A 27877-nucleotide genomic window follows, 5' to 3' on the forward strand; every position below is an offset into this window, starting at 1 on the left:
TAAGTAAATAGAAAGATTTATCCCTTTAAACAATCTTTGCCCTTTAACTTTTGATGAGGGTAAATCTAAAAACATGGATCGACTCTAAGACAATAAACGTCAAGAAGTAGAGTGTATTCCCTGAGAGCGACTTCCCTGAAAACCTCTGTTACTGTCAAGATGTACTAAGACAAATGCAGTATGTATGTCTTGACTTGAGCTACGTTATAACGTTTTTTGTTTAAAAGGCAGAGCTGTTATTCAAAACCCTTTCCATAGACATCGCCACAAGCGGACCAGTATAAATTTGAGCTCTGGTTAGCGCTAAGTTGTTGAATTTAGAGGGTAAGAAGAGAACAGCTCCCGGTCGTGTAAGGAATGGTTTGTGAATAGATAGGGAGTGGGTCGGGACCCGGCGCGCGGCGGTACTCGCGGCAGAGAGCCGCCATGTCGGGCGGGACGCGCGCTTGCCTGCTGCTGGCGGGGCTGCTCGCCGTGCTCTACTCAGGTCAGTTACGATACACAAAAAAAACAAAACAACATTGACAAAATAAATATACCTATGCTTAATCAAACAGTAACAGCGGTGTTTATGAAAAGGAATTGTTTGTTAAGAAACATTTACTAAACAATTACTTAATATATGTATTTTTATTTATGCATTTTCGTGTATTAAACTATTTGTGTGACTCGAGTTTTAACTAAACAAGTTATGTGTAAAGCTCATTAATAATTAACAAAAGCAAACCAACGACGAACCGATTAGTAAAAACTAAACAGTGTCACAACAACTACCTAGAATCTTAGGTAACGATTCAATTTCCAAATATATATTTGATTATATATTCTAATACAGTTAAAGTGTTTTTTGAAGAATATCATAATATTTTTAATACCTGTTCAGTTTTCACGTAGTTATATGCACATTCATCTCGCGGTCGTGTCTTATTGATCTGCGAGCGCTGCAGCATCACGGAACCAAGCGGGTGACAGATACGTGCGAATCTAAGAATTCCGCTATTATAATCGAAAGAAAACGTTTAAATACTGATATATACATTGTGGATGTTTTAACAGGATGGTGTTCAGAGGACGAAGAGCGCCTAGTGCGCGATCTATTCCGAGGATACAACAAACTCATACGGCCGGTGCAAAACATGACACAGAAGGTCGACGTGCGGTTTGGCCTAGCTTTCGTCCAGCTTATCAACGTTGTATGTCACATTGTCCATTTTACTTAATGTCCGTGACCTGTTAGAATGTCCTTTAGATTTAATAAATACTTTGGTAATCAATGGCGCCCTACGCATTAAGCTCTATTTACTTCGAAATCGAAAACGGCTTGTAGATAAACAGTAGATATCAGATCAAACAACTTCTAAGTGAGCTAAATTACTCGTACATCTAAGTCTTTTTAGCCGTTCTGACGTGATTGAGCAATCATTACTAAAACACCCAATAAGAACATTTCTGTTTATTATATTAGAAAAAATAACATTTCAGAACGAGAAGAATCAAATTATGAAATCGAATGTGTGGCTACGTTTAGTATGGATGGATTATCAGCTGATGTGGGACGAAGCTGACTACGGAGGCATCGGTGTGCTGCGACTACCCCCTGACAAAGTCTGGAAACCGGATATCGTGCTCTTCAACAAGTTAGTATCAAAGTTTTAAGTAATAGTTAGAGTCGGACCAAAAAAAGTCTGCAGCGGATTTGATAGTCCACTGTCAGTGTCATTTATACGTCATAATTTCATAGAAGTTTGACGTTTAAAATAACACTTTCACTGCGTGGGCTACCAAATCCGCTGCAGACTATTCTTGGTCTGACTCTAGGTACATAATATGCATACAAGATACCCGCTTTAATGTACTAAATTTTGACCGCACACGATTACACATTACACGAGGTCAGCTGTATAGTGCAGGAGTGCAATTCAACATTGATTTATAAAATAGCATTAAAATAGACAAAATTATTACGGAAGCTGCTAATGTCTACTTTAAGACTATAAAATTTATTAATTTCATTTCTAACAATATTTTCCAGTTTGACAATGCAACAATGTTGTCGTTCTTGAATGATGCTTTTAATGACATTGTTCATAATAATCATAATAAATAAACACATTGTTACAGCGCTGACGGCAACTACGAAGTGCGATATAAATCTAACGTTCTCATCTACCCTAATGGCGAAGTCCTTTGGGTACCCCCTGCCATATACCAGGTAACCAAACCAAAATATTTGTAAGATCAGATGGGGGAGGTAAGGCCTTCTAAGGGCAATTGCCTCTACCATGATAGACATATTGGTATTATCTTTTCCAATACTCTCTAATACTTACTTCCGTAAGTAGTGGTACAGACACTAGCCATCCCGCCGAATAGGAAGTGTGAAAACCTAAGTACATTTTGTTTTAATTTTACAGAGTTCATGCACTATCGATGTAACATACTTCCCATTCGATCAACAAACCTGTATCATGAAATTCGGATCTTGGACTTTCAACGGCGATCAAGTATCTCTCGCATTATACAACAATAAGAATTTCGTGGATCTGTCTGATTACTGGAAATCTGGAACATGGGATATCATAGAAGTGCCCGCGTATTTGAACATCTATGAAGGAAACCATCCTACTGAGACGGACATTACGTTTTACATTATTATAAGAAGGAAGACCTTGTTCTATACCGTCAACTTGATTCTGCCGACCGTGCTTATCTCGTTCCTTTGTGTGTTGGTATTCTATCTGCCTGCGGAAGCTGGGGAAAAGGTAACGCAATCATAAGTACTTTTTATATTTAAACTTCTAAAGACCTAACAGGCCTATTCGGATTTCGAGATAATCACAAGATCTTGAGACGATTTAGAGATCAACTAGATCTACATTCGATATCGACTAGATATGACTTGGATATCTAAGTCATGTCATAACTTGTCGAAATCGTTCAAGAGAACCTCCAGAATCGCGGAAACGTCAAATTTGACATATCTATCTTACAAATATCTTTAAATTATCCGGTATCGTAACTTGTTGAAGTCTAGTAGAAATCTAATTCATTTTCCGAATCGAGCCGTATGTAGGTAGGAAATATGACAAACTATGAATGTATTTGAGATAAGATCCTCCCTTAGGTATCTCGCAATAGTCGCAATGCATCTAGCTCGTATCACCAAATAAGCACCTACGAGCAAGATTACCTTCGTGTAATTTCAATAAGTATATACAATATAAAAACAAATTTTATTTTTTTAGTTCAAATTTAAAAAGAATTTAAGGTGGTGCTTAAAATTAAAAGATTAAAAGTATAAATAAATGGTAATTATTATTTTAGGTCACACTGGGTATCAGCATTTTGCTGTCACTGGTTGTGTTTCTACTCTTGGTATCGAAAATCCTCCCGCCGACCTCGCTCGTGCTGCCCCTCATCGCCAAGTACCTGCTGTTCACATTCATCATGAACACCGTCAGTATCCTCGTCACGGTCATCATCATCAACTGGAACTTCAGAGGACCTAGAACTCATCGGTGAGTGTCATTAATACTATAAATTAGACACAATTAGCTTTATTATAAATTAGGCACAAAGCTACGCGCGCTTTCCAAGTCATCGTCATCATATCAGCTGAAAAACGTCTCTCCTAAAGATATCCATAATAACCAGTAGTGCTCTGCCTTCGTCTATACCCAGATCATTTATGAGATCGTCGGTACATCTTATGCTTCTTGCCCAGTACTTGGACATATTGACCTTATATAAATATAAATAGAAAGCTTAATTGTAACTTTTATTTTTAGCATGCCCCTTTGGATTCGAAGTGTGTTCTTACACTACCTGCCTGCCGCGCTGCTAATGCGGCGTCCACGCAAAACCCGCCTACGTTGGATGATGGAGATGCCCGGCATGGGCGCACCGCCGCACGCCGCCGCCCCGCACGACCTGCCCAAGCACATCAGGTAATGCACGATATTGTGGGCTAATCAAAACATTAACCTCTTCACGAATGAACCTATATTTATCTTTTCAGTGCTATCGGTGCAAACCAAAGCAAAATGGAGGCAATGGAGCTGTCTGACTTGCATCATCCTAACTGCAAGATCAATCGGGCGGCTGGAGGCGGTGGCGAAATGGGCGCTTTGGGCGGTTTAGGCGCGCTCGGCGGGCTCGGCCTTGGCGAGAGACGAGAGTCAGAGAGCTCCGACTCCCTTCTTCTGTCTCCTGAAGCCGCCAAAGCAACTGAAGCGGTCGAATTCATCGCAGAGCATTTAAGAAACGAAGACCTTTACATTCAGGTAAGCCCATCTTACATGGTGTATACCCACTCGGCTTGTGCCGGCCGGGTACAAATTGGAATAGGTGCATTCATATGAATCATTCCCATCTGTCTCCGCCTCATGTATAGCGGCGGTCACGTGGGGCGGGGACAAATGGGAATACACGCTTACATTATCTAATTACCATTATATTCGGTACCTACCTAATCGGTTTATAGACATCTTTTGTAACATCATGTTATAAATCTCTGCAGACGCGCGAGGATTGGAAGTACGTCGCCATGGTGATCGATAGATTGCAGCTGTACATCTTCTTCATCGTGACCACTGCTGGAACTGTCGGCATCTTGATGGATGCCCCACACATCTTTGAATACGTTGACCAAGACCGTATTATCGAAATATACCGGGGGAAGTAAATGCAAACTGCAAGAAACAGCTAACTATTTATACAATCTTTTTTAGAGTTGCTTACTGTTTATTAGTCAACCCAGTTAAAAAACTTCCAGAGCAACTTACTTCTTCCTTTAAAATAATAATGTAATGATACCAGTATCTATAACAGTATAGTATATTGTTGATTTGCAAATTAAGTCCAAACAATGCTCAGTTTTATTCAAATAAATTATTAAGTATTGCCTAAAGATACTTAATTATATTTAAGGCGCTCCAGCTTTATATTATAATTGACAGTAGGTAATAAAACATATATATTTGTACTTACACATGCTTCCAATACGTAATCTGCATACCTAACGACTACTTATCATTAAATTGGCCACGGTTATTGGCAGTCAAACAATTTGGTTAATTAATTAGCAAGCTTAATCACTTAGACAGAAAGCTAAATATTGTGTATGTATTGCTCTGACAGTATGTCTTACATAATATTTCTTAACAATGTATTATAATTGTTGTGGACAACACTGCCCGTTCTCTTACGAGTAAGTTTTCGTCCTGCCTACTTAAGTATCCATGGAAAAAACAAGCTTGAAAAATTACTTGGCCGCAATGTGCGAAAGAGTAGAGACCTAAAGCCGCAAAAGCTCTCTGCGGCATATGATGGGCATGTAGCTACATGACTTTGATAATGACACAGACCAACCCCTAACCCCTAGGCGCTTTTCTGTGGATAATGATAAGCCTTAGTATGAAAAGGTGGGTAATCAGCGACACGTTACCTACGCTGCGTATATCTAATAACCAACTAATAACTGAACTCACATGGTTTTATACTATACCTACTTGCGAGCTAGTCCAGCAATGTCAATCTAGAGCTTCAAAACGAATTAGGAGCCGGAAGTTTAGGTATTAAACAATAAAGCACTTAGTTCATATTGACTTAGTTATTAGTTCAAATAAGATTATAATAGGGTATTACAATAAATTAATAGAAATTAAAATGGCTGTGTTCGAAGTTTACCTAGCGTAAAAGCACAATACTGTTTCGACATAAGTTTGTATTTTGACATGTAATTAGGGACGAGGTAATAGCGCGGTAATTTAAATCATAGTCTTAAGAAATTTTATCATTAAATGTACTAGAGTTAAGTCACGAAAAGTCTGCAGCGATTTTGATAGCCCACGCAGTGCCAGTGTTATTTATAAGTCATAATTTCATAGAAGTTTGACGTTTATAATAATACTTGCACTGCGTGGGCTATCAAATCCGCTGCACTCTTCTTGGTCTGACTCTATTTCCTTTCGTTAATTTCTATGCTCATTATTTTACGAGTTAATTCTGGAGATTATTACATTTATTACTACTTATTAGGCTAACAAAAATATTGTTGAAAACGAAGATATATTTTGTTGCTAATCTATTTAGTTAAGAGCTTCCCGAGATGAAAAGCCATGTATTTACTGTTATAATCAGTGATCGTACATTTTCCAGCATTTTTGGTGCAGCGGAGTGGTGTTAACGGAATTGGTATAAATAATTTCAACCCTAATGATTAAATTAGCGTTAATTACGTTAATATTAACCTTAATTTACCATTTCAGTTGAAATTATCTATACCAATTCCGTTAAAACCACTCTGCTGCACCAAAAATGCTGGAAAATTTACGATCACTGGTTATAATTTCTGAATATAATTATAAATCATATTAGAAATAATGTTCAAGCAAGTAAACGTAAATGTAGTTGACGAGTTGAGTAAAAATGTATATCGACTGGGGTCTCCTATAGAGTAAGACAATCATATTAGCGTTATAATAGATGTTTCTGAAGAAGTTTTTTGTTTTTATCATTAGAGATACTTAATTAGAATACTGTTAAAGCTGAGAAATGAGCAAGTATCATCGTTAAATCAAAATCTCTATATGGGCTTGAAAGATCCTGGTTTTAGTTGGAATCTATGGCATAAGTAAGTTATTTGTAACTCGGCCTATAGCACTAACTATACTTACGCATTTACTGTAAAATATCTTGTCCACTCATTACTTTTATATCCATGTCGTTTTAATAAATTTTTACGTGCGAAAAACTGACACTATTTTGCTTCCTTTTCCACTCCCAAATAAAACTCAGTATCATTTTTGACATTTTATTTACACTAACATTATGTAACACAAACTTTATTATTCCTTACACCGAAAACAGTCATTCTTTCTTATCCTAATTTAATATTTCTTAAATACTTTTCAGCAAAGCTTTTAAGCGATGCAGATTTCAAATACAATGTATGAATTAAAATTTGTATTTTTAAGATAGGAAATTCGTTTTACCGAATATGAATTATAAATCAATAACAATAATTTTGAGTACTTATAACCTAATCGTCATCTTCGTTATACGACGGTGAAGTCGGCGAGTAGTTTGGTGAAGTCGGGGAGTAGGAGGTCGGACCGGCGGAAGAAGGAGAGTAGGCAGGGGACGAGGGGGAGTAATTCGGCGACGTAGGGGTATACGTTGGCGACGTCGGCGAGTACTTGGTCGACGAGGGCGAGTAGCCCGGCGACGACGGCGAGTAGTTCGGTGAAGATGGGGAATAGTTCGGGGAGGACGGCGAGTAACGCGTGCTGCCCGGGTGTTGGGGCGATGAAGGCGAGTAAGCCGGGCTGGCCGGCGAGTACTGAGGACTCGTCGGCGAGTATTGCGGGCTGGTCGGCGAATATGTCGGACTGCCGCCCGCAACCGACGGGGATGTCGGCGAGTAATTTGGCGAAGTCGGAGAATATTTTGGCGACGACGGCGAGTAGCTGGGCGAAGTAGGTGAATACGCCGGAGACGTGGGAGAGTACGACGGACTCGTCGGAGAATAAGCGGGGGAAGTCGGCGTGTAATTCGGCGACGATGGAGAATAGCTCGGTGACGCGGGACTGTAAACGGGGCTGGTCGGCGAGTAGCTCGGCGACGACGGCGAGTATCCCGGTGATGCGGGCGAATACGCGGGACTCGTCGGCGAGTACGACGGACTCGTAGGCGAATAGGAAGGACTCGTCGGCGAGTAACTGGGCGAAGTGGGCGAGTAACTCGGGGACGTGGGAGAATAAGCCGGGCTGGTCGGAGAATAGCTCGGCGACGTCGGCGAGTAGCTGGGCGACGTGGGCGAATACGACGGCGAGGTCGGCGAGTAGCCAGGCGATGTGGGGGAGTAGCTCGGCGAGGCCGGCGAGTACATCGGTGACGTGGGGGAGTAATTGGGTGAGGTCGGCGAGTAGGACGGGCTGGTGGGAGAGTAGTGCGGGGACGCGGGGGTGAGGCTCGGAGAAGCGGCAGCGTACACGGGGCTGGTGGGGGAGTAGGACGGGGAGGCGCCGGCCGGGGACGCGTACGGGGAGAGCGGCGGGCCGGGCGAGCCGGGGGATCCGGGCTGCGGCGACCACGCGCTGTAGGCGGGCGACAGCCCGGACGCGTCCGACGCGCCGGACGGTGAGAACGATGGGCCGCCGGGGGTCATGATGCTTCCAACTGGAATACAATTTCAATAATCAATAAAATCACGCAGTAAGTTAATGATCCTACTTAAGTTAAACATCAGCAAAAAGAATCGTCTGTACTTAAGTAATTTAACTCATATCTACATACAGTGGCAGTGTGGTTAAGATTGCGGGTTCAAATCTTACTTAACCTTTTCGCCGCCACGTCAATGAAGTAATAAAGTGTCAACAACGCCATGTAAAAATTGCATGTAAACAAACCTGACCAAGACCACGACTTGATATGAAGTCGTGGCGTGTGAGACACGAAATGTACTGACTTTATATCAAGTCAATGACGGCTAAAAGGTTAAAGCAAATAGTTTCAAATAATTATGGAAAAAATCATATTGAAATACAGTAGAGCCCGCCTAATAAGATCACGTTTATTCTAATTTCCCGCCTATCCCTGCAACTGTTGTTTTCATCAATTTTATCATGGTTAAAAACTTACCCGCTTTAAATGCGTTTCTGATATAACTTCTGCGTTCTGCGTTGCGTTAAAAAAGATTGAGATCTGAGAGATTGAAATCTACCTTCACTCCCGAAATTCCGTGTAAATATTTTCCATAGCTACAACACATACTTTGACCAGAAGACCAGACTGAGTGGACCAGGGCACCATGAGTAGCATCATGGGCGGCCTACGCCGAAATACATGGCGCCGCCTATGCCCATGCCAACGCACAGATGCCGCCGTACTTGCATTTCTCGACGTCAAGGAGTAAATCGAAGCAACTTTCTCTATCTACAACACATACCTTGACCAGGAGACCAGACGCTGCTGCCATAGCCCGGCGTGTTCTGTGTGGACCAAGGCGTCATGAGCGGCGTCATGGACGGCGTGCCCACGCCGAAGTACATGCCGCCGCCGACGCCCATGCCGACGCCGAGACCTCCCATTTCCATGCCGTGCTTGCATTTTTCGGCGTCGAGGAGTAAATCGAAGCAACCTGGAAATAATGATTTCACATTAATCTTAAGTATAAAAAAAATCAAGACTGTTTGGAAATAATTATTTCACATTAATCTTCAGTATAAAAAAAATCAAGACTGTTATGTTTATAAATATAAGAGATACAAAATAATAAAGGCAAAAACTATAATGAAGATACAAGTTACAAACAAGAATTTACGAAAAACAGTAGTAATTTATAATATGTTTTCATGAATTTCTTTTCATTTGAACTCTGTGGTTATTGAAATAGCAATGTGTTATTTGAAACTTACCTGTGCCCATTCTTGGCAACTGTCCCATGATAATATTTTCCGACACGCCTCTCATAGGATCCACTTCAGCATGACTGGCCGCGTCCAGCAGCACGTCCACTGTTTCCTCGAAGGAGCATCTCATGAGCGCGCCAGTGTCCTGTCTGTTGATACCGTGACGGGTGATAGCCATAAGGTGACCTTTAGCCGTCATCACGTCACAAAGCAACGCAAGATGTCGGTAGTTCACGTACAGACCATAGAACTGCAGCACAGCGTTCATTTCCTTTTCTACTGATTTACGCACAGCCTCGATACCCAACACTTGGAATATTTCACAAATGTCGTTACTGAACGTCCTGATCGGATCGACGTCTCTCTCGGACAATACTTTCATAAGAGAAGTACCGTCAGTTTCCAATAACCATTCGGCAATAGCCTTGAACTCTCCCTGTTCAGTGATAATGATCCGTTTCTTCGCCTCCGTTTGAGGCAAGTGCATGTATACTTTAGCGATAGCTTCTATACCCTGTAGAGTCATGTCTGACAACATATTGGCTTCGATACAGCGCAAGAACATATCGTCTTCCATTTTATCTACCGTCTCTTCGTCATTGTCTTGGAATTTGCTTTCTTCGTTATTCATGATTCTGATACGCAATACAAGTTTTTCCGCGTTGTCGTCGTTGAAGATACAGTTCAAGTCATCTCCAAATCCGGCGTTAATTTTCTCTGCGATTTGTTCCATGGTAAGTTTCTTGTCTGTCATCCTCTTACGATCCAACTCTATACGCAGAAGCCAGGGCGAAATCTTTGTAGGATCGAAGTCAGGCATTTCATAGTAGACGTTTACGAATTCTTGATCTTCAGCAATAACTGTATTTTGAGGATCAGGATCATAATAAATAGCTGTATTAGCGGTCACTTTACGCAACGTCGTGTGTTCCAGCCTGCAAAGCACATTCTTAGCTTTTTCAGCATCTCGAGCCGCACCGCCTGTTAGAAACACGGTTAGAGAAGGCGCCTTTGGTTTCTTTGAAATGTTAATAATTTCCTTCAGACGCGGCACACCAAGGGTTACGTTTTTGGACGACACACCAGCAAAATGGAAAGTGTTCAGTGTCATCTGCGTGGCAGGTTCTCCGAGAGATTGCGCGGCCAGGGCGCCCACCATTTCTCCAGGGTTCACTTGAGCCTGTTGGAAGCGAGTTTCAATTTCTCCAATCAACCATTCGAACGCTTCACTTGACAATCTGTATTCTTCGGCAACAAACTTAGTGCAAAGTGTAGATCTCACTAGACATTGGAACAACAAAGTGGCATTTTCATTAGCTTGAACGGATAAGCGATCATCGCCAGCTACAATGACACACTTTTTCAAAAGGTCCTTGACTCCCTGTATAACTTTGATGGGGCTTAGGTCTGTCGGCATTCGTTTGTTTATATGGAAAATCTTTTGAACATTCCAGATCATTCTCTTAAAGTTGCATGGGAGTACAACTTTAGATTCTCCACTGGGGAAGATTTGACGCAACACTTCTCTGTCCTTGTTCAGTTGTTCCCATTCGCTTTCAAGATCGGCAATTACATAACCGGATTCCGTGAGCTCTTTAATAATTTCTTCATTGAATATCCTCTTAAGGTAACGTTCATTTGAAGGGTCAAATTTGAATTTCTTTTCAAATGCCTTGTTTGACAGTTTCACAGTTGGTAGATTTTGGAACTCTACAGTCTCTCCAGCCAGGCCGTCCTCGCCGTATCTCAACTGGATAAGCTGTCCGACAGAGTTACGCACGGTTCCATCATAGTGAACCATTACAGACTCCATAGCCTTTATGAGACGACGTTGGATATAGCCGGTTTCAGCAGTCTTTACGGCAGTATCGATAAGACCTTCACGACCTCCCATGGCGTGGAAGTAGAACTCTGAAGGAGTCAGGCCGGCAAGGTATGAATTTTCTACAAAACCTCTGGACTCAGGACCATAATCGTCTTTGATGAAGTGTGGTAGAGTTCTCTTTCGAAAACCGAATGGAATACGTTTACCCTCAACGTTTTGTTGCCCCACGCAAGCAATAACCTGGGAAATGTTAATGTTGGAACCCTTGGAACCTGATACCACCATAGCTTTGAGGTTATTGTACTCAGTCAGTGATTTCTTAGCTGATCCACCAGTCTTGTCACGAGCATCGTTAAGAATACGATTCACTTGATTTTCGAATGTCTGCCTGAGAGTATTACCAGGCGTAGGCTCCAACTCCATATTGTGAGCTTTTTGTATGACCTCTATGACATCATCCTTGGCTTTAACTATAGCTCTCTGAATTTCTTGATATGTTTGCGGATCGGCAATAGTGTCTCCAATACCAATGGAATGGCCTTCCAGCAACAACCAGTTGTTAATCACAGTTTGAATATTACCATAAAATCGGCCAGCAGTCTCATGGCCCAGCTCCAACATGCAAATGTGAAGAAGAGAACCAGCAGAGGCACCAAGTGACTTTTTACACAATATTCCCATGAGGAGCTCTCCATGCTCTACTACTACTTTTGTGTCTCCGGGAGAAATCCATTTGTAAGGCCCATCATCTTCTTCATCAGGATGTGTGGAATGTGTGCGAATCATGTTTACATTGCCTGGGATGATCAGGGTAAATATTTGCTTTCCAGTCCACAGTGGCTGGGGTTTCAAAATGCAAGGCTGAGGAATTTTACCATCCCAAGTGGGCAAGAACATCAGAAGGTTCATGACCTGTTCTTTGGTCAAGAACACATCTCTCTTAGTCATTTTTCGAACCGCAGTAAGAGTGTCCTGCACAATACCCATGACGGGTTTGTTAGCTTGTGGAGTAATAATTTGTCGGGGTGTTATGTGAATATTTTCTACCTCGGCACGAGTCTCCATTGACTGAGGCACGTGCAAGTTCATTTCATCTCCGTCAAAATCGGCGTTGTAAGGAGAAGTACAACTCAAATTCATACGAAATGTTGACCATGGCAGTACTTTTACTCTGTGACCCATCATACTCATTTTGTGTAGTGTTGGCTGACGATTGAAGATAACCAAGTCATCATCTCTCAGATGGCGTTCGACTTTGTATCCATATTGTAAATGCAAATCTGATGGTTTTGGGTGGAATCTCAAGTCTATCCTCTCTCCATTGTCGCGAACAATATACTTAGCCCCTGGGTATTGAGCATTGCCTCGCCGTACAAGCTCCTGCATTCTATCTATATTGAATGGTGTTACTAACTCTGGGAATGTCAAGTTTTGGGCAATAGATCTGGGTACTCCTACTTGATCAATACGCAAGTTCGGATCTGGCGTAATGACAGTACGTGCTGAGAAATCAACACGTTTTCCCATGAGATTTCCTCGGATCCTTCCTTCTTTGCCCTTCAGTCGCGCTTTGATTGCTTTGAGTGGTTTTCCCGATTTTTGCATGGCTCTGAAAAGGAAGCAAACCAATACATAAGAGATACTATGAAATATTAATGAGGTCAGAGAAATGCAGAAATATAGAGAAAGTAACAAAACATCAAGAACTTTTCATGATGTAATAAGAAATGACCAGTTTATTTTACTATACCATATGAATGAGTTTAAATTTACCACTACAACTTCCAGCCTTCATACATATGTTTATTACCAATTAATGTATTGATAGCATTAGAGATAATTTAAGTCCTTACTTAAGAGGGTCAACACTCAGTTCACTAAAATTACAAAACTGAACAAGATGACTAACTTACTTTGGCATACCAGGCATGTCATTATCAACAAAAGTGGCTACATGGAACTGAAGCATTCTAATGTTGTCAGCGAGAACATGAGCTGCAGCACCCGACTGTTCATTCCTTTGTAATTCATTGTTTGCTTTGATGATGTCAGCAAGTTTGTGTGTCAAATCATCCTGATTCTTGGCAGCCCCAAACATGACCACAGCGGGCCGCACTGACAATGGTGGTACAGGTAGAACTGTGACAATCATCCAATCTGGTCTGGCGAATTTAGGATCCATTCCCAGAATAAAGGACTCCTCGTCTGGAAATAAAACAGTCATTACCAAAACAATGTACTTATGTTTGTGTATAAATGGATCAATAACTTGTTTTCTGTAAAGGTATCTTTTATCACATTTCATTGCTTTAAAATTTTCCATTATATCAAAATATAATAAAAATTACATTGAAAATTGTAGCGAAATGTGAAAATGCAAAACTGACAAACATATATTATCTTCTCTGTCTTGCAAAAGGATCAAACAGGAAAATAAATCAGTCTTGATGATGAAAGTTAGTAGACAAAGATAAGATCAAAACCCTTTTATCTACTCATTCATTATTAATAAAGTGCATGGAGTATAATTATAAAAAAAAACTGTCCACCAAGTGGCATAACTAACTCAATCCTCACCAGTAATGTGTTTTAAAATTTCCCAAACTCTTTCTGCCGTAATTATGATCTTTTTCTCTTGCGAGTCTTCATTGACATGTTTCCATTCAGCAGAAAGGTCAAGTCCCTGTCTCCTGATTGAAGGCTGGTAATGACCACAACCTCCGTGGCCCGAGCCTTTTTTAGCCTCCTCTCCTTCTTTCCCCAAATCCATGTCTTCTCCACCCTCACAAATATTTTTGCCCTTACATAAGTCGTACACATATGTTAATCTTTTACGGGGTTGTCCTTTTGACTTCATTACAACTTCTTTTATCTTTGGATTTGTCTGGAATAAAAAAATAACTTTGATTATTCATACCTAGCACTAAACTTACAAAATGTTACATAGTTACATAAAATGTATATTTTTTTTATAAAATTGAAATGAAAATTATGAGTGAAAATAGTGGTTGTTTAAATCAACATAAAATGGATAACTTACCGGACTGACAAGCAGTTTTGAACAATAAAAACAAACACATCTTAATATTTTTATAGTTTTTGTTATGAATCCAATATGAAATACTGGTTTGGCTAGATCAATATGGCCAAAGTGTCCAGGGCATTCTGTCATGTTGCCAGCACACGTCTGGCATCGAGAGCTTCTGTCGATCACCCCTTGTCGAGGATCCATAAGGCCCCCAAGCTTGGGCCTTCCGCCTTCCATGGTTTCGGGGAAGCGGATACCCCCTTCCGTGACTGACATACGTCGCTAAAAAAGTGTTTACAGTGTAGTTGATATACATAGCACAGCATTACACGTATTTCACAATAGATATCACAAAAATGAAAGGTCACTAAAATTATGACCGTGATAAACAAATAGACTTGTCTTGAACAAGGAAAACAGATAACACCACAATACAAGCACAACTGCGTGACCCGTGAAGACATGTGTCTAATATACAAATCCAGCCACTACACCGTAACTTTATTTTATTGTTATTTGAAAGGGAACTTAAAATAACACTGTATTCATAACTTACTATTTCATCTGGTGAAATTATACCAAACTGTACCCTTTTTACTTGGCGCACGGGCGCCTTAGAGTCATTCGTGGTAGCCATTTTGAATGGCTCTGACTTATGGCAATTTTGTTTTTTTGGTACGATTTTCACAGATGTTGCCACAGTCAAAAAAAAATATCCCAGTATGGTGGTATTAGTTGGTAGTTAAATTATACTACTAATACTAAGCTCTTTGGTTAAGAGTGTGGTGGGTACATGGTGCACGGGCGTAGCCGGGGGGGGGGGGGGGGGGGGGGGGGGGTTCAAACCCCCCCGAAAAGTTCAGAATATTAACATTCATAGAATTAAAATAAGAACAGGCGTGCGGCATATTTCATTGATTAGTAACTATTACCTTATAGTATACGGTGGTTTGGATTTTCGATTTCTCCGCCATCGTCGATTATCGGATCGCATCAATTACTTTCTAAGATATGATAAAGGTGACATTCGGGTGGCGACTGCAGCAGCATTATTCTGTTGCAATGTTACTGCTGCAGCGCTGTCAATTTTCGTGATAAAATGATGTGTCTGATTTCCATACTAAAAGTAAAAATGTAAAACTGTCTATCAAATTGCGTTTTTTATATCGATATTCGCGCTCGCTTCGCTCGTGTTTTCAATTACTTTCTAAGATATGACAAAGGTGACTTTCGGGTGGCGACTGCAGCAGCATTACTCTGTTGCTACGTTACTGCTGCAGCACTGTCAATTTTCGTGATAAAATTATGTGACTGATTTCCATACTAAAATTAAAAATGTACAACTGTCTATCAAATTGCGTTTTTTATATCGATAAATTATCGCGCTCGCTTCGCTCGCGTTTTCAATTACTTTCTAGGATATAACAAAGGTGACTTTCGGGTGGCGACTGCCGCAGCATTACTCTGTTGCTACGTTACTGCTGCAGCACTGTCAATTTTCGTGATAAAATTATGTGACTGATTTCCATACTAAAAAGTAAAAATGTACAACTGTCTATCAAATTGCGTTTTTATATCGAAAAATTTTCGCGCTCGCTCCGCTCGCGTTTTCAATTACATTCTAAGATATGGCGACTACAGCAGCATTAGGTACTCTGTTGCAAAGTTACTGCTACGGCACTGTCAATTTTCGTGATAAAATGATATGACTGATTTCCATTCTCAGCTGTAATGCGGCAATGAACGTCACTCAATTTACCAAAAAAATTCAATGTAATCTTGATAACCCTAGGGAGAGGGGGCACCATGGTCTAGAAATGCTTAGGGCATCAAAATATCTTAATCCGGCACTGGTCGTTTGCGGAGTCAAACGATTTGGGACTCGCATTTTATACACATTTCCATGCCTTCCCGAAAAAAATCGAATTATTCGCGAAAGTCTCGCAACGCATTGAGGTTACAAACGGCACGCGCTCTTCCTCAGGAGTCTGAAGAAGACCACGGTGAGTGGCGCTCTAGCCAGGCAGGCCGCTTCGCTTTCGCTCGCGTGCGTATACCTTACTGTATCGTCCGATATACACCTACTCTGTCGTTAAAATCACGTGTAAAATTATAATAAGGGTAAATAAACTATTGATTTTGGAATGTAGTTTTATTTAGTGGTACCTAAAATATTTTATCTGGTCTACTGTCCTCTAGCATATCCATCTGTCAACTTTACTTCAAGTTCCGCCTCCAGGGGAGAGGGAGAGAAATTAGGATTAGAAATTAGCCGCTTACTGACACAGACAGAATTCCACGCGGGCGGAACCGCGGGCACAGCTAGTCTCTAATATTTTTCTTGTGTAAGGGTTATTTTATGTACTTTTAGTCGTTTTATTTTCTTGAACCCCCCCCCCCCGATACTAAAACCTGGCTACGCCCGTGGTGCCGACCATTCAAAAACCTGTACACTCTATTTTTAGGGTTCCGTACCCAAAGGGTAAAAACGGGACCCTATTACTAAGACTCCTCTGTCCGTCTGTCACCGGGGGGCCGATTTATGAATTTCGAGCGTTCGATTTCGTCACTCGAAAATCGGTGGAGAACAGCGAAATGCAAATTTTTGAAATACGAGCGATAGAAATTGGGAATCGAGTGGTATTGACCACTCGTTTTCAATTCTATTAGTAGAATTTAAATGCCGGGTACTGGAGATATTATTGAACGAAATACACGAAATCGAGCGGTCGAAATTAAAAAATCGGCCCCCAGGCTGTATCTCATGAACCATGATAGCAATTGAAATTTTCACAGATAATGTATTTCTGTTGCCGCTATGACAACAAATACTAAAAAGTACGGGAACGTGGGCGAGTCTGACTCGTACTTGTCCGGTTTTTGAACTACCTCGGACCACAGTCACTCACTATCCTCACGTTTCCATTTAAACATACGAAACCCTGCTTTCTACCGGAGTACACTACGTAGAGGTCACAAGGGTTGTATTCTTGTTATGGCTCCTCTTCACGTTGGGCCGCATTTATGCGTTAGAGGGAGCAAGTGATATTGCTATCTCATTCTACCGCATGGCTGCGTCCCTCGTTGGCGTTGGCCCAACGTGAAGAGGAGCCATTATGTGTGTTCCGTACTTAGTTCCGAAACATAATAGGTCATTTTTCCATACAAACGTTCTCAACCTCAACGTTCGTTCGGTCGTTTCCTCTGGATTTTGGAATATTTTTTGTATACGAGTTCAATATTTATTACACCTGTGTCTGTAGTTTGTAGCAAACCGGTTGGATACTAATAGATAGGTCACAGTCACAGTGGTCGAAGTTTTCATAGAAAGGTCATGGTTTTTTGCCAGTCTCTTTCTGGTTCACTAGACTGCAGTGCCTTTAATGACTACCTGCTCGGAGCAGAAGTGAGCCGAACGCGTCCGAAAAATAAGGTGAAATACCACTGTTACTGCTGCCTTTAAATAAAGGCTAGACGCTTGTTCTTTTGAGCGTCGACGTCTTGTCAGCGCTACGGAAAATGGCGTCGCTGCGCAGTTTGCGCCAACGTTGCGTCCAGCAGCGGCCATAGAATTTACTAGACGCCGACGCTCGGGAAACGCTAGTGTAGGGGGGGTTGGTTGGGGCTAGGTCGAATGATTGATGGAGTAACAATAAAAAAAACAGATGTTGCCATTTTTTATTATTACTTAAATATTATTGCAATTCTTGTTTATAAATATACTTTGGCAGAACAAAAAATCTAGCTCTCATAATTAATATACAAAAGTGCTGTTACATAGTTAACTACTAACTTTTAAAAAATGCGTATCTTCATACTTGAGGTTTAGTTATGCTTTACTGCTGGAAGCACTATTTGTATTAAATTCTAGGAAATCTTTGAGTAATGTAGTGCGCCTTTTCTCTGCTATGTCCATTTGATTCTCTAAATCGCCGCGATCTGTTGTCTCTGCCCGTTCTACCTTCCATGATAGGTTTTCAATCTCTGCTTCCAGCTGGGCCTGCAAGAAACAAACAAATCATCATCAACATCAACCCGTAAACCGTCGTTTGCGGGACTAAAGGCTCCGTCACATTGACGCGGTAGCGGGACCGACGCGGATTGCGCGCGTTTCCGCTTCACTTCTACGTATTACTTCATTCCTGTCGTCAGTTACTGAATTGAGCAAGGTGTGTAAAGAGCTTTAGGGTGTGTTGTTAACTTTAAATATGAGTGACTTGCAAAAAAATTGTACATAGTTAAGCACCTGTAATTAGTCTGTTAATTGATTCCATTGTGTTACCACAGTTAAGCCATTTCTATTTAAGTTAGATGCATGAAAGTGTGTTAGCATATGCTATAGACTTATACGACTGTGTACGAATTAAGTACAATAAATAAAATACAATATAATTTACATAGTTAATTTTCGTAACAAAAATTAATCAATTAAGTTAAGACTAATCACAGCTTCTTAACTGCGCTTAATTACGTACAATTTTTTTGCAATTCATTCATATGGCGCTACAGGCCGTCATTTCTTAAAGAATTGTAAAACTGCAAGCAAATTGTAACAAAATATATTAATTTTACACCTTGTCAATAGTCTTACCCCCTTATTCATAAACGTTTACTAAAGTTGACAACCCGATAATAATCGTTTGTCCCTTACCGACGTATTGGTATGATGGAAAGGGACAAACGATTATTATCGGCTTGTCAACTTTAGTAAACGTTTATGAATAAGGGGATAAGAATGTAACAAACTTTAGCTTACCTGCTGGTACTCAAATAGTTCTTTTCGAGGTCCAACTTCCATATAATAAGCATAAGGGTATGTATACTGCAAGGTATATCGGCAGCGCTTCAGTAGTCTCGCAGAATCCCACAGGTACTGCCAGTCAATCCAAGTACCCTCCCCGGCCATCACCTAAATAAATTAAAATATTTGTGTACTTAAAAATCTAGTTATGGTGCGTCTAGATCTGGCTAATCTGTCAGGCTTGCGCCGCCAATGCGACTTTCGCGATTGCTTGCATTTGATAGCACCAAACATTGATTAATTAGTATAACATGTGTAGCCTTAAAAGGCCACCCCACACTATAGCGGCTTTTGAGCGTCGGCTTCTAGTCAATGGTATGGAAAATGGCGTCGCTGTGCAGGCGCGCCAACGTTGCGTCGAGCAGCAGCCATAGCTGACGCCGACGCTCGGGAGACGCTAGTGTGTGGTGGCCCTAAGGTCAACGAAAAATCGTAGCCACGATTTCGACAGCATCTCTGAAGACGGTGCTGTATGGCGCCATTTTAGTCAAGGGGTTGTCTGTAGTGTCCGACCGAAGGTTCGGTTTCGGTTTCGGCCAGTTTCGGCCAAAAAATCATGTTTCGGCTGTAGTTTCGGTTTCGGCCAAAATACGGCCGAACCTTTCGGCCGGGCCGAAACTTACGAAATGGCACTTCGGACAAAGACCAAAAGTTGGGGAATAAGTAGGACAACAATATTAATACATACCTACATATACTGATTCATGTATAGGTACAGAAATTAATTGGTTTATTATAAAACACAATTCGACTAATGAGAGCGCCACTGGACGGTCGACGCAGTCTTAAGAGGCTGTCAATACCTATAACGCGCACACTTTCTAATTGTATCGGAGTGAATGAGATAGCACTGCCCCACGTAGCCGTTGGCCGAGTATCAGCTCGGCCCGAGTCGAACGATGTCTTTTTCGCTCTTATTCACTCATTTTTCTATCTACCTCTAATGGCAAATTTTAAGCGAGGCTAAAGGCTATGCTCAACTAGTGCCGCAAAGTTGATTTTCTCAATAGTTAATATTTTGCGAAGCTGAACAGCTGACTATTGATTAAAACGAAGAAAAAACCCTTAAAAGTGTCCCCAGTACAGTTTTTCATACAAATGCTCGACCTTAGCCTCACTTTTTACCTCAATTTACCATTGGTTTGTGTTCCACATGTCCTCTACTTCAGCTTAACCTTTGGCCTCGCTGCGCCATGCTCGGCCTGCGGTCTCGCTTTTTAATACAATGGACATTGGTTGGAGTCTGTGCTTAACTACTTATCCTGAAGCCTGAAGCACGGCTTTGACTTCACATGAAAGTTCGCTTCACTGGGGCACTTCGGACTTTTAGGCCCAGGTGAAGACCGGTACCCGGCCTTGCGATATTGTTAACAAAAAATTTCGCGCTCGCTGCGCTCGCGTTTTTGGTTGGTTTTTTGCTTGACCCTGTATCTACATGTTAGCTTGACTGGTGAATGAATAGAGTTAGCCCAAGAAAATTCCGCAATGATTTTGATAGCATATACGCAGTGCTACTAGTGCAAATGTTATTTATACGTCATAATTTCATAGAAGTTTTGACGTTTAAAGTAACACTTGCACTGCATGTGTTATCAAAATCGTTGCAGAATTATCTTGGTCTAACTCTAGTAATTTTCTTAAAAAACTGCTTAAGTAACATCAATTTCAAGGACATTGGGTGTTGACAGCCCCATAATATGTGTGTAAAAGCGGTTTTATGACATTTTTTCAACGATTTTAACAAGTCTACAAAAGTTTCGGTTTCGGCCGAAACTAGAACCAAAGCCGAACTAGCGGTTTCGGTTTCGGCAAAAAAACATGTTTCGGTCGGACACTAGTTGTCTGTCAAACGTCAACTTTTGACGACAAAAGACCTACCGCGAACACCACTTCGACTATTTGTCGAATCGCTTATCGAATATTCGAGCGATAGAGAGAAAGATAACGAAATTTCGCTTTTCTGTGTTCACGGTAGGTCCTCAGAGTTGCCGTATAACGTACGGAGCCCTACAGCACCATCTACATTAGGTGTCAAATTTACTTAAATTTACTTCTACTTTACACATCTAAAACAATCCATGAATTTTTGGTAGTTTCGTTGTTCAGCGCGTGTTCAGTACGCAATTACTTGATAAGGACACAGACGGTTTTCTTTTTCTAAGCGTTACCTTTTGATTAATACGGCTTTTGAGACTTGCCAAGGTCTGCTCCTCCAGTTTCAGAGATCGTGCGTGATTTTCCCATCTTTCATAATAATGCAAATATTTTTTGAGAGCCTCGCGTGCCTAAAATAAGGAAAATAAAATCAGATAAGTAATACTGCTACCCGCAGTTATTATACCCGCAGAAAAATTAATGACAAAAAAAGTGATGTTTTTAGTTCTTTGGTGTTAAAAATATGGATAATATATCAATATTATTTCATTAGCCACTAGACTAGTGCAATAAAGCAAAGGGCGTAAATGCAGAAGGAATGATCATGTTTTATTCTATATCACTCATATAATCATCATTCCGTCGTGCTGTTAGTATTCGTTTAGTTTTATGTGAGTGTGATTCTATTAATTCGTCATTACTTTTATTTGCCTCACTCTAAATTTGATAGACGTCTACAAAAATGGACCATGATGGGCGATTAAAACGCCTCGCCTGAATATTGGCGAATGTGTCGACACAATCACGATCATCGGCACGCATTCCTTTGATGTACCGACGATTCATCGATTATTCGAGATTATAGGAGACAATGGCCAACCACAGACGCTCATCGTGGCCAATTGTGTGGACGAGCCTTGAAGTAGTCATCAATAGATTTTTCTATATTAACTATTAGTATTTTTACCTGTGCATGTTGATTGTCATTTGTCAAATTAGGGTCTTCCTTATAACGACTGCACTCATAGTATTCAGAGCCGTGCGTCTTCCAGTCGCCCAGGCACACCCAACAAAAATCGTGTCTACAAGCTCCGCACTGCATATGATTGCAACCTCCGTTTTTCTCTATGCATATTTGGCATTTAGGGCAATCCTGGAACAAGAGATAACGTTTTAACAATGGCCGTTATAATATAAGTTGTGCCACAACAAATAAATAAAATTATTCTACTAAATATTCAATTATAATTTATTCTTAAATTTGTCAAAATTACAATAATTCAAATTACAATATATAAATAAATATTTTCATTTGTGTTATTTTAACATTGGCTACTGGAGGGCTTGGTCAATTTTACTTTAGTATACAACATCTAGTCGTTTATAGTAATTAATAATGCATATTTAGTATCCGCGTTGTAGTTCCGCGGCCGGCTCCCTGACACTGCGGGGTTGCGTAATGCATCGCAGCCATAATGTGATTTGTAGTGTTTAGTAGTGATGTACCGACTATTGATTTGGCCGACTAGCCGACTAATCGGCGCTCGAATGGCCGATTAGTCGGCCGACTAGTCGGCTAGTCGGCCAGATCATTAGTTTCGTATAAGTTCAGGTGAAAAACAATAGTTTTGCTCCTTTGGTTGCGCTATTCATCATAATTTAGCTTGGCTAAAAGGTGTTCTCTACAGGTTCAAAGACCTATCACAAGAATCCTCGTTCAATTTCTGTCTTTAATTCTTTTATTTTGCGATCCTGAGCAGACCGCCAGTACAGCTTGTAGGAGGTATTTCCAAGGCTCTATTTCCCGTACGTAGTCGCCAGATAAGAACCTATCCCCTGTGGTCAGCGTCTTTACGAGCAACGTGCCCTGACTAAGTCTCTAAATTTTGCAATAACATTAGTAGTTCCTCATGGCTCCACCATTAAAAAAAAAACAAAAACTGAATAATAATAAAAAAAACTATCGAACTTGATTATGAAATTACACGAGAATCAGTTGAGATCGACCTGTAGAGGAAAACACCAGCCCACCAACATACGATAACGATCAAACGGTCAATTATATGAACAAAAGTTTTCGCATGCACCCTGAATAGGTATTTTAGTAAAATAAACATAAAACATATGGTAAATATTGACAGTTGATTTATTTTTTTTTCTGTTTTTCTTTCACTAATAAAGTGCCGACTAATCGGCCATTTTTGCCGACTAATCGCCGACTACAAATGTGGCCGGATAGTCGGCTTTCCCGACTAGTCGGCGACTAGTCGGTACATCCCTAGTGTTTAGTTTTAAAATATATTTTTATAATATGTTTGCTAGTTTTAAGGTATTTATGTATGGGCCACTAGTTGCCTGAAATAAAAAAAAAATCATTTCATAAACTTGGCCAAATATAAGGTTCTAGCTAGAAGTAAACTACTGCATCACATTTCTTGGTCTATAGACCCATTGGTACCTGTTAAATGACAGTTTAGAGCTTTTGCCTGCCGTATGCCGTAAACCAGTGAAAGAACGCGGACTGGACGCACGTCAATCGCGCAAAATCAAAGCCGTTCATACATTGCGCCCTGCCAAACGCAGCGCACGCTCGGCGCTCCTAACCTAAACGCGCCATGGCTTGTAAACATATTGTAAGCAGATAAGTATGACTTGTTTCAGAAACTGTTACTGTAAAGTATTTGACTGTGTTTCAAAAATAAAAAAGTTACAGCCGAAACTATAAGCAATGTTGGCATAAATACCTTAGTGTGCGCACTGATGTAGTTGGCCGTCTCGGAGTCGTCCGCGCACTTGGTGAGCCAGCGGCGGATGGTGGCGCAGTCGGTGGGCGCGTGGTGGGGCGCGCCGCACGAGAAGCACGTGAGCAGCTCGCAGCCCGAGCACTCCACCCGGCGCGCGCCCGTCCGCACCCACGCTTGGAATATCCACTACAAACATATTTCAATGCAATTTTCACGTAATACGCCCTTCTGGTCTCTGCAACTTTTTAAAGTACATTTTTAATAGGCGTTTAAAGTTTATAACGCGTCTTTGGGATGATCAATAGTATTAACTGGGTAAACAGAGTTTTATTGTATTAGTATATACAAAACTAAGAAATAACAGGATTTTTCCAACCCTTTGTCTATGTAGTTCTGTATAGCACTTAATATAGTATTTACATTAAAAGCTAAAGTCAAATGTGCTAAAAATAACAGGGCTCTAGTCAAAACAAAACCCTATATATGATATTAGATTGAACCGCAGAAGCAATTTGCATGATGTGCTTACCTGACAATTTGGACCTGGGCAAAATCTAAGTTGTGGATGTGATGTAACGTGATCTTTGAACATAAACTGCTGGTAGCGTTCTCGTAGCGCCGGTTTAGCCACATGCGACAACACAAAGTCCTCTGGAGCTCGCACTTCACAGTCCTGGGCCATGCACTGAATAGTGTTTGACACACCTGTAACATTAACATTAATAGTATTGCATAGGTAAGATCAATAATAGTATTGCATAGGGATTGGCTAATGGGTCTTAGAATCTGCAATTGTGGTTCAAGAAACCTAAAAAATAACACTTATAGTAGAAGAGCCGGCCGCAAATTTTCTAACCGACTTGATACCACGATGAAATGCACAATGGTTTCCCATAAAAGTGATGCTAAGTCCGAATTCGATAGTCTGCCACGGCGGAACTTGCTGAAAGTACGAAAAAGAAGGCCACTTCCGGTGCGAAAAAAGGGGGCTGATTTAACCCATCTGATACCGAAATAATAGTTATGGCAGCAGTTAGAAATTGTCATGTAGACACAGAAAAGCGAAGTCTGCCAGATTTTTTTTTGCCGAAAGTGCTTGGCAGACGCTCTCAAAGCTGGCCACCGGGACCCCTAATTTAACCCATCTGATACCACCATGAAACCAATTCCAGTCGGTAGGTATGAACCCTCATGTCAGGAATATATAAGTCTGCCAAGGCTTTTCCTGCCGAAACACCTTGGCAGACGAGATTATGTGAGCAAGGTAACCATCGGTTACCCTACACTAACCCATCTGATACCACCATGAAACCAATTCCAGTCGGTAGGTATGAACCCCCATTTTAGGAATATATAAGTCTGCCAAGGTTTCTCCTGCCGAAACACGTTGGCAGACGAGATTATAAGCAAGACGACCATCGGTTACCGTACACTAACCTATCTGATACCACGATGAAACCAATTCCAGTCGGTAGGTATGAACCCTCATTTCAGGAATATATGTCTGCCAGGGCTTTTCCTGCCGAAACACCTTGGTAGACGAGATTATGTTAGCAAGGTGTATATCAGTTACCCTACTTCAACCCATCTGATACCACCATGAAACCAATTCCAGTCAGTAGGTATGAACCCCCATTTCAGGAATATAATCTCGTCTGCCAAGGTGTTTCGGCAGGAAAAGCCTTGGCAGACTTATATATTCCTGACATGAGGGTTCATATCTACTGACTGGAATTGGTTTCATGTAACTGATGTACATCTTACTAACATAATCTCGTCTGCCAAGGTGTTTCGGCAGGAAAGGCCTTGGCAGACTTATATATTCCTGAAATGAGGGTTCATACCTACCGACTGGAATTGGTTTCATGGGGGTATCAGATGGGTTAGTGTACGCGCGGTAACCGATGGTCATCTTGCTTATAATCTCGTCTGCCAAGGTGTTTCGGCAGGAGAAACCTTGGCAGACTTATATATTCCTAAAATGGGGGTTCATACCTACCGACTGGAATTGGTTTCATGGTGGTATCAGATGGGTTAGTGTAGGGTAACCGATGGTTACCTTGCTCACATAATCTCGTCTGCCAAGGTGTTTCGGCAGGAAAAGCCTTGGCAGACTTATATATTCCTGACATGAGGGTTCATACCTACCGACTGGAATTGGTTTCATGGTGGTATCAGATGGGTTAAATTAGGGGTCCCGGTGGCCACCTTTGAGAGCGTCTGCCAAGCACTTACGGCAAAAAAAATACTGGCAGACTTCGTTTTTCTGTGTCTACATGTAAATTTCTAACTGCTGCCATAACTATTATTTCGGTATCAGATGGGTTAAATCAGCCCCCTTTTTTCGCACCGGAAGTGGCCTTTTTTTTCGTACTTTCGGCAAGTTCCGCCGTGGCAGACTATCGAATTCGGACTTAGCATCACTTTTATGAGAAACCATTGTGCATTTCATCGTGGTATCAAGTCGGTTAGAAAATTTGCGGCCGGCTCTTCTACTATTAGAGGACATAGACCTCTGAAATCAGTTTATGTGGCTTTTTGAGATTCCTGATAATTATTATTTTTACTGTGGTTGGCTCTTCTCTTCAAAAGTTTGCCAACCCCTGGGATAGCATCTGGTGGAAGAGTAACAAATTAATCTAGGAAAGCTTGGTTAGAAGAAGATTAGTTAGTGATTGAAAGTGTTAGATCAATGCCAGAATTTGTTCTTGTTGGTTTTATTACATCACAATATCGGACAACTCAGCTCCATATTACTGCTTACCCCTTATAGAACATGTACAACAAGCTGCAAAATTGCATGGACATAATCACTGTACATTTAAGTATTAAATAATATACCTAATTATTAAATTGATGTAAGTATACCCTAGACATCTTACTTACTTACACTTCACAATAAATTATGCACTTCATTTTTGAACAAGGGGTCATTGTTTGCTGACGATGTCCAGGTCACAGGTGTCATTCTATCACTGTTTACTTACACTCTGATTAAACCATAATGTAAGATGCATTTAATATTACTCTATGACATGTAAATAAATTTGACATGATGATGTCATAGTTAAATTAACATCCTGTGTATTTTATTTATAGACCAAAAAACCCCCTCGGATTTCAACACAGTTTGCTCAAGGTGGGGGGTCTCTCTACCTAAACAATGCTAATAATACTTGTCACTCTTATCAGTTACAATGTGTCGTAAAAACTATTACTCTCTATCATTTACTATCATAAAGACAATAAGGTTGTTTTTCATAGATAATATTACAACTGTTTTAGCTAAGAATATAGGTATAAAAAAATAGGCTTGCCTTGCATAATTTGTACTTCAAAGTGCATAGCCCAGCATTCATTGCAGAAGTAATGTCCGCAAGCAAGAGCACTGTACTTGGTCAATGCTGGAGTGTTGGCACAGACTGCACAGGACATCCTGCTGGAGCCTGCTTGGGCGGAGGGGACCCGAGGCTTCACCCGGCTGTATACTAGCACTTCATTCGCATTATTTTTATACTTAGCTATAATCTCTTGAGCATTCCATTCATATGCATGTAACATAACCTGAAAAACAATCACATAAACTTGAACTTGATTATGAAAGTTTGTACTTTGTAATTTTTTAGTAAATGGTTTAAAATTTAAGTTGCAGTTTATAGGAAACAGTGATACAAACCTTTGCCAGGGAAGGTGTTATTTGTAGGCTGTTGCTGAGCAATTCAATCGATTCGTTTAACAATTTTTCTACTTCTTCTACCTTGTGACAGGAGTATAAAAAATATTCGGGATCAGCCTTACTACGGTCCACCGCTTCCATATCACAATCATCTTGTCCTCCGTAGTAATCGTAGTCGTCCCCATCGTTATCCGAGTATTCCATGTCAGATTCCGCAGACATTTTGGAGAAATGTAGAAAGGATGGGACGAAACGGATGGATAATAGGTTGGGTGGGTATCAAGACGATATTAACATATTGTGATACACTGAAATTTTTAACATTTTAAATAAATTATATCCTACACACCAAATTATGTCAGTGTAAATGACTAGATTGCGACATTTAAGTTGGCCTTACTTGTTTATTTCAGGAAAAATCATAGACCTATATAATAGGGACAAGACATATTGTTCTATACGTACAATTGCTTATAGAAATAGCACCCATTTTGACGGCACACACATAAATATAT

The 27877-nt window shown here is 40.8% G+C and overlaps 3 protein-coding genes across 5 annotated transcripts; 1 reads left to right on the forward strand and 2 right to left on the reverse strand.

The window, feature by feature from the left end:
• The first annotated feature begins 331 nt into the window (after positions 1–331).
• On the forward strand, positions 332–4714 carry LOC134789933 (acetylcholine receptor subunit beta-like 1). 2 transcript variants are annotated; one of them, XM_063760659.1, is made up of 9 exons: positions 332–487; positions 1057–1193; positions 1483–1637; positions 2122–2212; positions 2415–2762; positions 3325–3518; positions 3789–3947; positions 4019–4283; positions 4520–4714. In XM_063760659.1, the coding sequence occupies exons 1-9, from the start codon at positions 427–429 to the stop codon at positions 4682–4684; spliced, it is 1575 nt and encodes a 524-aa protein (XP_063616729.1). In that variant the 5' UTR covers positions 332–426; the 3' UTR covers positions 4685–4714. The 2 variants fall into 2 exon arrangements, with proteins under 2 accessions (XP_063616729.1, XP_063616730.1); XM_063760660.1 differs by having other exon boundaries at positions 4040–4283.
• A 2089-nt stretch (positions 4715–6803) lies between these two features.
• On the reverse strand, positions 6804–14930 carry LOC134789882 (DNA-directed RNA polymerase II subunit RPB1). Its single transcript, XM_063760556.1, has 7 exons — positions 14823–14930; positions 14279–14548; positions 13816–14122; positions 13152–13443; positions 9420–12847; positions 8951–9142; positions 6804–8181 (listed from the first exon to the last, which is right to left on the reverse strand). The coding sequence occupies exons 1-7, from the start codon at positions 14901–14903 to the stop codon at positions 7043–7045; spliced, it is 5709 nt and encodes a 1902-aa protein (XP_063616626.1). The 5' UTR covers positions 14904–14930; the 3' UTR covers positions 6804–7042.
• Positions 14931–17930: 3000 nt separating this feature from the next.
• LOC134789883 (potential E3 ubiquitin-protein ligase ariadne-2) lies at positions 17931–27783 on the reverse strand. Of its 2 annotated transcripts, XM_063760558.1 has the most exons (9): positions 27763–27783; positions 27363–27670; positions 27004–27250; positions 24216–24391; positions 23687–23872; positions 21910–22095; positions 21236–21352; positions 19023–19175; positions 17931–18266 (listed from the first exon to the last, which is right to left on the reverse strand). In XM_063760558.1, the coding sequence occupies exons 2-9, from the start codon at positions 27582–27584 to the stop codon at positions 18096–18098; spliced, it is 1458 nt and encodes a 485-aa protein (XP_063616628.1). In that variant the 5' UTR covers positions 27585–27670; positions 27763–27783; the 3' UTR covers positions 17931–18095. The 2 variants fall into 2 exon arrangements, with proteins under 2 accessions (XP_063616628.1, XP_063616627.1); XM_063760557.1 differs by having other exon boundaries at positions 27363–27777.
• Between the last annotated feature and the right edge of the window lie 94 nt (positions 27784–27877).

Source organism: Cydia splendana, chromosome 4 (genome assembly GCF_910591565.1).
Source record: "Cydia splendana chromosome 4, ilCydSple1.2, whole genome shotgun sequence".
NCBI lineage: Eukaryota > Metazoa > Arthropoda > Insecta > Lepidoptera > Tortricidae > Cydia > Cydia splendana.